Here is a 10,208-nt window from a genome sequence, read left to right on the forward strand (position 1 = left end):
CACAGCATGTCCCGCCAATGGGGGCCGCCCCCGGGGCCAAGTAGTCATGGCTACAGGTCTCTGGGAGGGTGAGGCAGGGGGACTGGGGGGCATGTAGAGATTCTGGGGAAGGGGACAGGCTGCAGAGAAACAGAGCGACCTGGGTGTGGGAGCAATGCTTTGAATCTTGACCCCGTTTCTGGGACCTGTTGCCCCTAGAATCACCTAAATGGCCTGTGTCGCTTTCTGTGTTACAAACCCTGATGCCACTCACCAAAGAGACATAAGCCAGTGTGCTGAGAAGTGAGCCCTGGGGACAACGGACAGAGGCTGGGGCCATGCCCACAGCAAGGCCCGGGGCTCAGGGGCCGTGCCCTGACCCCTTCCCTCTCCCTCAGTGACACCTGTAGCCAGAAACACAGCGAACACCATGTCTGCTCACGATGCACTTTAATGAGGATTAGTAATCCCTGCCTGCACCCTGGGCCAGGCAGGGAGGGGCTCAGGGCAGGTGGGTCAGCACAGGGGGCAAGGGCAGGTGTGGGTATGGCACCACCCCAGCAGGAAGTAGTGGTGTGGGGACAGCAGGGGCCTGACTTCTCCGCCAACCCCGGTGACGGCCCCCAGGACCGGGCTCAGGGCTTCTTGGGGACGTACTGGTAGATCCAGTCCAAGTAGGAGGTGACACGGGTGTAGACGCCTGGCCTTTCAGTCTGAGCACAGCCTTCACCCCAGCTGACCACGCCTGCCTGCAGCCAGGTGCCCTTCGTCTTGCAGACCAGGGGCCCTCCAGAGTCACCCTGCGAGGGGAGGGAGTGGTCAGACTTGGCTTCGTGGCCCCCGAGGCTGTGGGCTGCAGGGGAGAGGCGGCCCACCTGGCAGGAGTCGTGTCCTTTTCTCCCGGCACAGAGCATGTCGTCGAGGATAATTGGGAAGTCGTCTGCGGTGGAGAGGCCAGCGTGGTACTGCTCGTCACAGACGCTGTTTTCCACGATGGGCACCTGCACTTGCTTCAGGGGAAACGGCGGTGGCAGGGGCTCTGGGGTGAGAAGAGAGGGAGGATGAGGAAGCCTGGGGGTGGGGCCGACTCAGCCAAGCCTGTCACTGACACCGAGGGGCGGGGGGGCGGGGGTCCAGGCAGGACTGAGGAGCCTGGCTGAGGCCTCTTCTGTTCCAGGGCCTGGTGTCTCCCAGGACACCCAGGGATGAGCCCTTTCCCTTTCATGGCTGGACCTGATCCTTGGCCTCATTTAAGGCCCATTCAGGGAAGGGAAAGGCGCAGGGGTCCTGGGGTTGGCAGCACCGCAGCCCAATCTCCCCTCGGCTCCGCAGCCTCCAGTGTGAGTGGGGGCCGGGATCTTGGGTTCCCCCCAGGCCTGCCTCCTGGCCAGCCTCTGGCCCCAGACTCAGTTTCCCACTTTGTGTAGGGGCATTGGGGCACAATGCTGCATCGTCAGCGGACCTCGAGCAGTGACCTGTTTGGGTTACTTTTGCAGGACCCTGAGGACACATTTCAGGGCTACTGTTCATGCTAAATGTCCCCAAGGCTTGGCCCTGAATTGTGAATAAAGGGGCACAAGACTGTTCGAGAGAAGTGGAGGCGGTGCTGGAGGGGTGAGACCAAGCTGCACCCAACCCCACCCTCACACCTCTGTCTCCTTGTCCACGGGCACAGGGACAAGATGCACGCCGCCGCGTTTAGCGGTTAGTGGTAATAGTAAGACACTTTCTGTGTGTGGTTTTTCTCTTTCCTCACATCATATCCATGAAATACCAACTGTGACTGTGCCCATTTCATGCAAGGAGAAACTGAGGCACAGAGGTGCTGACTGACTTCCCCAGGCATCTAGAGCGGGGACCGGATCTGGTGGGCTCTTCGCACACACTGCCTCCCACCACCTCTCCTTCATCCCAGAGTCTTCCAACCCCACCTTATGAGTCAGCCCATCTTGACCCTGTTTCCCAGAGGAAACCCGAGAGGGTGAACTGCTATGTGACCAGCTCTATTAAAAGTTGTCCCTGGTGCTCACGTCCACTGGCCACATTGCCCCAGCCTGTCACCCAGCACTGTGACCCTGGACGGAAGGTCTCTGAGGCAGGGGGCAGGGGGACCGGATGGACGTGGCTGGAGATGTTCACAGGGTCCTCGAGCTCCAGCAGGGCGATGTCCGCCCCATTGTCAGCTGTGTAGTAGTTGGGGTGGGGGATGATCTGGCTGACGGGCAGCAGCCTGTCCTGGTAGTAGAGGTGCTGCTCCCGCAGCTGCACCCTGAACCTTGCATGGGGTACTTTCATCCTGGGGAAAAAGGCACGTACTTAGGGGCTGAGCAGCCTCTGGGACACCCAGGACCGTGGCTGGAGCCCCAGGCCCACCCCCAGGCCCGCCCCCACATGCCAGGACTCGGGGAGACTCACGGTCCGATGCAGTGTGCTGCGGTCAGCACCCACTTGGGGTGGATCAGGGAGCCCCCGCAGATGTGTTGCCAGGACTTCTTGCCTGATCTGAGGCTCACCTGCCAGGGCCACCTGCTCCAAGGGGCCTCATGCCCCCCTACGATGCCCGCTCGCTCCAAGGCCTGGCCTGGGGCTGGGGCAGGAAGCACCTTCAGGACAGGACCCAGCCTGGCCACTGGGCTCAGGTCTCCCCTGTGCCAGCACAACCCTGGGCTTCTCTGAACCCACCCACCCAAGGCCGGGCCTGTGCGGGGTTGGGGTGAGGGGACCGAGATGAATGAGCCCGGGATCAGGACTCACCAGGGGCCGAGTGGACCAGGCTCACCAGGAGGGGCAGTGCCAGTACCAGTAGACTGGGCATCTGGAAGGAGCAAGGAGGGGCAGCAGGAGCGTGGCTGAGGGTCTCCAGGGTGGAGGGTGCAGCTAGAGGCGGGGTCACCCGGGGATCAGGGGGTCAGACCAGGCTAGGGGTCTGGGTTCTCAGTGCTCCAGATCTGAGGTGCGGACACCCTGCTCCACAGTGTCACCCAGATGTCGGGGTCCTGGTGGGGCTCCTCACCTTGGCCTGTCCCTGCTGCTGTTTCCCCAGCCGGGCTTCCCCCACCCATTTAGCCTTACAGAGCAAGACAGGGTCGGAGGAGGGGTGCTGGCCCTCCAATCCAGAGTGGAGGAAGTGGATGACTCAGACCCAGGGCCCAAATCCCCCTGCCTGGAAGGGGCCCTGCCCCCTCGGCCCCGGACGGTAGCTGCGCGTCCTCCCTGAGGTCCGACAACGTCCATCTCCAGGTGTTATCTGAACAGTTAACGCTGCAATCGGCGGAACCTTGTTATCTGGGGATCTGAGTACCATCAGCAGAGGGACAGGCAGATGGAAGTGATGGGGAGACAGCAGGAGAGGACGGTGCCAGCTTCCCTTGGATACTCCCCCACCAGGCCCTGCCAGCACTATCCCCAGCCCTGCAAGGCCAGGGTGACCATTGTCCCTCCCTGTTTACTCACTTCACCTCCTCACTGTTCTCTGGGCCTTCTGGTCACCTCATGGCCTCCTGGATCCCTTCTTCCCCAACACACCACCACCTGGGTGGCCCCTCATTTACCCCAGGGGAGCTTGCCCTGCTTCTACCCTGACCAGAGACACTAGCCTAGCTCTTGGGCCTCCCTGTCCCTGGGTGTGTCTCTTCACACTCCAGAGGTGTACTCAACTGGATTTCTTAAGGGATCACACCCTTAGAGATTGGCACAGTCTGTCCAGCGGCATCTCAGGCCTCCCTCTAGAAGATTTTATTCCTTACTCATTCTCTTAACAAACTTGCCCCAGGGCATCCAGGTGCTGCATCTGGTCCACCAGATGGACAGAGATGGGATCCCAGAAGCCCACAGTGGGTGGTGTTGGTGATGGTGTAGGGACAACAGGGTGACATCCTGGTGCCCAAGGCTTGCAGGGTACAAGGCTGGGCTTTGGGAGGGCAGAGGGCCCGCACCTCCAAAAAAAGGTCTGAGGTCTGGGAGGAGGACCAATCAGTAGCTGGTGGATGTGAAGGCTCTGATTCGCTAATATTGGACCAATCAGAGAGGCCCTGGATCCTCCCCTTGTGGGGCCATAGCAGGTGGGAGGGAACTAGGTGATTGGAAGGAGTTAACAGACCCCACCTTGGTCCTCGAGAGGAATCTCACAAGGTGAGTATCCTTAGTTCTTAAGGACAACCTCCTCACTCTGCAATTCAGTAGTAACAAAAAGTTGAAGCCCCTCATACATGAAATAGCGGTTTCTGACACACTTGAGAGGCAGCACGGGGCTGTCCCTGAGAGAAGGATAAGGATGAGGGGAGATGTACAATGACCACAGCCTCCCCTGGAGGCAGCTTCCAGGCCCCAGCGCAGGGTGGGAAGGCAAAGGCAGCCAGAACTCCAGGGAGGAGGTCCTTGTGCACAGCGGGTTGCAGAAACCCACAGAGGGGTCCAGTGGCGTCCTCCGAATGCCTGGGAGGAAAGCATCAACGTCAGGAAGGAGGTCAGGGATGAGATCCATCTGAGGGGAGCAGGCAGATGGATTCCTGGAGCTCACACAAGGCTGGGAATATGTCATGTTCTGCCGGTCGATCGGAGAAACCTCCTAAGACCCTGCACTGGCAAAGTCCTGTCATCTTCGCATTGGAGTGGAATTAGCCGTAGAGTAACGGCTTCTCTGGACCCACCCTAAGAAAGTTTGTAAGCAAGCCTCAGAAGGATCTGAGGGATTCCAGATTACTTAACGGAATGCCGGAATACAGCCTCACAGTCTTTCAGCTCACATAGCAAAATGCAGCCACCAAGCACACAGTGGACACCAGGTCTGGCATCCAATTTAAAGCCACCAGGCATAGACACAAGAGGACAAATTCTATATGATTCTGCTCGCATGAGGTCCCTAGAGGTGTCAAATTCATAGAGACAGAAAGTAGAAAGTTGGGTGCCACGGGCTGGGGGAGGGGTTGTTTAATCCGGACAGAGCTTCAGTTTTGTAAGAGGAAAGCAGTTCTGGAGAGAGGCTTACAGCAAGGTGAATGCATTTTACACTGCTGAACTGGACACAGAAAATGGCTAAAATGGTAAAGTTCATGTTACGTGTATTTTGCCACAATGTGCAATAAGTTAAAAAGTTACCAAGCATGAAAAGAAATTACATTACCCATCTGTTCCTGCATGGCGTTCACTTTTTCCATTAGCGGCCTGAGCATGTGATCATAGCTATTTTAAGGTCTCAGTCTGACAGTTCCCAGTCTCTGCCATGTCGGGGTCTGGCTTTATTGCTTGCTTTGTCACTTCCGACTGCCTTTATTGCCTTTTAGCGTGCTTTGTGATATTTTGGAGGAAAGTGGACACGATGTACCAGCTAACAGGAGGTAAATAGGTGTTTCGTGTGAGGATTTATGTTTACCTGGCTGGCCTTGGGCTGTGTCCACTGTTTGTGAGGCTTCATACTTCTCTGGTGTCCTGGTTGTGCCTCTCCTGTTGCCTTTGGTTTCCCTGGAAGATTTTCCTCAAATAGAATCCACGTGCAGAGTCCTCCCAGCTGTGATCCAGTGTTAATATGCCCGAACCCTGTGGATGAGGCTGGGGAAGGGCTCTCATATCCCATGAGCAAATCTCCGTGTTTTGGTGGGCTTTGGTCCCTGGGCTGAGAGGAAGGCTGGAGGCGGCTGAGTGGTCTACCGGTCCTGCCCTGGGTCTGGTAACGTGGTTTTCCTTGAAGGCAGGCTTCTGTGACAGAGAACAGAAAGCTCTGGGTGCATTTCTCATGGGTTATTTCTCCTCCTTCTGCCTGAAGCCTGAAGGGTTGTTTCTCAGATCTTCTCCCTGACAGCCTGGTGGAGCTCCTGGAGGGAAAACCCATCAAAGTGCAAGCATCCCCAAGACTGGCACCCCAGGAGACTGGGACGCTCCCCCGCCCAGGCTGAGTGTCCAGCAACCGCTCTGTGCCTGTTCTCAGGCTGCACAGCTTCTGCTCACCGTGCAAGCTTCTCTCTGATCATCCATCTCTCCCGTTTGGGGACAGTGGTTTGCCCTGTGACCTCCAATGGGGCTTCCCTTGCCTTTCAGTGTGTTCTGCATTTTCTCGTTGTTAGGACAGAAGCAGCAACTTCCAAGCTGTCTACCTGTCCGAGCAGAAACCCGAAGTCTATATACACACACATATGGATTTGTAGACTGAGATATGCTGACATACAACCGAATTCAATGCGGTTCGACGACTGTAGCACCTGTGAAATCACCACCCAAAACAAGATATCCAACATTGTCATCACCCGGAATGTTTGCTCACGTCTCCTAGTCAAGACCCTCCTCCACCCCCGGAGGCAGCCGCTGTCATCATTTTGCCACCATAGGCAGTTTTGCTGGTCCTAGCACTGAGCACGGACCGCCGTCCGTGCCGAATTGCCTCGTGTGCTCAGCGGATCAGTGCTGAGGTTCTCCCGGGGCGGTGGGTGCGCTGGTAGCCCACTGCCCTTCATGGTGGGAACAATTCCACAGTAATGCAGATACTGTCCTGCTTTGCTTTGCAAGCTTCATAGTATCAACACCCACACTTCACATAAACCATCTCGGATTAATCTTTGTGTCTGATGTGAAGGGGAGCCCAAGTCTCACTTCTCCCCACATGCTTATCTTATCAGCCCAGCACCATTTATTGAAGAGGCCACCCGTTACCCATTCAGTATCGGTGACATTGTTCTCGTTAATCAGGTGGCCCTGTCATTTTTGGATCTCTATCTGCTCTGTTCTGTTCCTTTTATCTGTGCGTGCGTCCTTCCCCAACGCACCGCCTTAGTTACGATAACTCTAGACTGTTTTGAAGTTGGAGAGCATGGGTGGGGCATCATTGCCTTTTTCCTCAAAATTGTCTTGGCTCTTCCAGGTTCTTCACATTTTCATATTAATTTTAGAATCAGACTGTCAATGTCTGCAAGAAGGAAGGCTGATGGGATGTTGACTTGGATTTCCTGACACTCTAAGTCAAAATGGGTCGAACTGATCTGTTAGTCCAGAAACATGACATATCCCTATCTCTTTAGGGCTTTAAAGCTTTTTCTCAGCGATGCCTCGTACTTTCTGGTGTAGAGACTTCGCACACCTTTCTTTAAATGAATAACTAGATTTTGTTGGTTTGTTTTTAATTCTATGGCAAGTAGTAGTATAATTTTCATGGGTGGGTGATATTTAGGAACACAGTGTTTTCCGCATATTGATTTTGTGTCTCACAGCCTCACCAGATTCGCTTATTCCGGGGTTTGTAGAAGACTCCGACTCTTCTATGTATGCGATCATGTCACCCAGGAATAAAGCAGGTTTATTTCTGTCCTGAGCCCAGCTCCCTCCGGAGTCCCCCCGTCCCCTGTGTGTCCACTAGGGGAAGCGCCTGGCTGTGCAAAGCAGAGGCCCCTTAGCACCTGCCAGATGGGGCTGGGCAGGTGCAGGGGGAGGGGCTGGCTTCCTCCCACCCCTTACCTGCTTACCGGGTCTAGGTAATAGCCTGAGAGGAGCCAGCAGCCATGCAGGGTGAGCGTGGGGTGCCCAGCTAGATCTGGAGCTCTGGGGTCTGCAGACCCTCCTGCGTGTGACCTCGGCCTCAGTTCCCACGGGGAGAAGACACTGAGCTGGGCTGGACCCAGGGCTGCTGCAGCTGTCCTCCTTCCAGGCCCAGCGTGTGGCTCACGCCCTCCGTGCCCGTGCTAGGGAGGGGTCATGGGTCAAGAGTTGGAGGGTGGGAGGGCCAGGAGGGCTGGAGAGCCAACCCAGGCCCTGCAGAGACCAGGACAGGGGAGTCAGAGGGGCTTGCACAGCCCTCACCCAGCTCACCACGCTGCCTGTTGCCAGGTACTCTCCCTGGCCAAGCAGAAGCCCTCCTGCTCGTCTTTGGGGAAGTGTTGGGTGAGGACCAGGATGCCGCAGAGTTGAGGAGTCCCCATCCTCCAATTCACCCACCTAGGCTCACCTGGCAGGCATCCCCAGAGCCCCAGGCATGGAGGATGTTGGGCCGATGGGGACCACACTCTGGGTCAGCTGGTCCTGGAACAAGTCTCCGTCCACTCTAGGGGGTGGGGCAGGGGCTCTGGGGAGGGGACAAGATGTAGAGGCATGGGGGAAGCGGGTATGCTTTGTGGATTCGCCCAGACACGAAGCCACATGTGGGACCCCAGGCATCGACGCACAGTGTGAACTGCACACGAGCCCTTGATGATTTAATATAATGCTACAGTAACCAGAGAGTGTGCCGTATTAGTGTAGGGTAATGTGCAGATGAATAAAATCACAGCCCAGTAAGAGACCCACACATACATGATCAGTTGCTTTCCAGACAGGGAAAGGATGGCCTTAACACTCGTTTCTGGAACAGCTGTGTAATCTGTACGGGAAAAGACACAAGCCTCAGTGCTTACCCCATGACATATAAAAATCAGTTCAGAGTGGATCCTAGACTTAAATGCAGACATTAACCCTGTAAGACACCTAGGAGAAACCATAGCAGAACCTCTTGCCAGCCTGGCGAAAGGCAGAGGGGACTCAAAAAGCACTAATGGACACAGGAGAAAGGTGGTAACTGGGACTTGGCCAAAATTTACAAGCTGCCCTTCGAGCGACACTTTTAAGGAAATGAAACTTTATCCATCAAGCGGAGAGGAATATACACAATACCTATATCTGCTAAAGGACTTGTGCCCACATGTAGAAGGAGGGAGAGAGGGAGGAAGGAACCCCTACAACTGCCTGGGACGACAGCCAAGGTGATTAAAAAGGGCAGCAGCTGGTGCAGACCCTCCACCTGGTGAACAGCCACCAAGAAGCATGTGAGAAGAGGCACCTGCTCACTCATGAGGAAGGTGCAGATTAAAGGGAGACACTGCCACACCCACCGTGAAACACTGGATGGTCTTGCTGTGGTCACACCGTCCTCTCCTCTCCCACCTCTGAGCCGAGATGGTGGTTTCAGTGCAGGGAGAGAACTATAGATGTGGGCTGTGTGAGCCCGTGTGTGCTCACGTGTGTGCACGTGTGTGCTTTTGGGTGTGCACGCGTGTGCATGCGACTGTGGCTATACATGTGTGCTCGTGTGTGAGCGCACGTGTGATTGTGCACACGTGTGTGCGTGTGAGCCCATGTGTGCGTGCGTGTGTGTGTACACGCATTCTCCAGCTCTGTCCCAGAAAAACCCCCAGAGTCTCAGCATCACCCATCACCGGGTCGTGGTTTCTGAGTATCCCCAGGCCCTGAGAGGGGATGGGATGGATGTGACTGGAGCAGGGAATCCTCTTGTGTGGGGAAATAGTCAAAGCAAGCTGAGCCGTCCACCTAAAGACTTAAACGGCATAGTTCATGGCAGCTTTGTTGATATGGCCCCCAATAGGATACAGCCAGAAGTCCATCATCCGGTGAGGGATCAACCTCCTAAGGTGCAGCCCTGCAACCAGACCCGAGGGCAATGGTGGCAGGACAACCCACAGAGTCATATACGTGGGACATCACCTCCCTGGGGACACGGTGATGCCTGAGTCTCTGTACACAGCACACACTCTGTTGATGAAGTCAGTCCCTACATGGCGCAGGGAGTGGTTCCCACATTGCCGTCCAGTGACTGCCGTGGGAGCCGGGCTTCTCGCTTTTGGGCGGGAGGTTTCAGGTCAGCAGAGGCGGAGCATGGAGGGACCCCTGTGCTGATGGTGGAGACCGGAGTCTGAGGTCCTGTTTAGCCTCATGTAGACACAGATGGATGCACTTAAAGATATCATGGATACGCGTATACACAGCAGTTAGGACACACAACACATCCTCGCGCTGTCAGCCGAGGGTACCTCGGGTCGATGACAACGCAAGAGCAGCGAGCACACCCCGTGCCTGGATTGGGGCCTCTAAGTCCTTCTCCAGTAAAAGGACCCAGTCTCCTTGGAGAAATGATTGTGGGACTGATTCTGGGACTGAGGCAGGAAACACACATTGATGACCCTGGAGTCCGAGACTCTGTCCCAGCCCAGAGGAGCCCAGGGAGACAAGGCAGTTAAATGCCACGAGGGACCTGGACGGGAGCCTGGGGCAGAAAGAGGACACTAGGGGGAAAGTAAGGAAGTGTGAGTAAACTGTGTAGTGTAGTTAATATAATGCATCATAGCCATTCATAATTAATTGACTGACCCCGACCGATGTAAACTGTTTAAGTAAGAGAGGAGCTTGGGTGTGGAGTATATGGGTATGTCTATACTGCCTTTGCAATTTCTCTATAAACTTAAAACTATTTTTAAAAT

At 55.6% G+C, this 10,208-nt stretch overlaps 1 protein-coding gene across 1 annotated transcript; it reads right to left on the minus strand.

Annotated features, from left to right (window-relative positions):
• Window positions 1-405: 405 nt before the first annotated feature.
• Window positions 406-3,041, minus strand: LOC116151940 (tryptase). The gene is made up of 6 exons (XM_064478295.1): window positions 2,993-3,041; window positions 2,734-2,794; window positions 2,395-2,566; window positions 2,010-2,275; window positions 855-1,018; window positions 406-779 (listed from the first exon to the last, which is right to left on the minus strand). The coding sequence occupies exons 2-6, from the start codon at window positions 2,792-2,794 to the stop codon at window positions 615-617; spliced, it is 828 nt and encodes a 275-aa protein (XP_064334365.1). The 5' UTR covers window positions 2,993-3,041; the 3' UTR covers window positions 406-614.
• Between the last annotated feature and the right edge of the window lie 7,167 nt (window positions 3,042-10,208).

The sequence above is a fragment of the Camelus dromedarius genome, chromosome 24 (genome assembly GCF_036321535.1).
Source record: "Camelus dromedarius isolate mCamDro1 chromosome 24, mCamDro1.pat, whole genome shotgun sequence".
In the NCBI taxonomy this organism is placed as follows: domain Eukaryota; kingdom Metazoa; phylum Chordata; class Mammalia; order Artiodactyla; family Camelidae; genus Camelus; species Camelus dromedarius.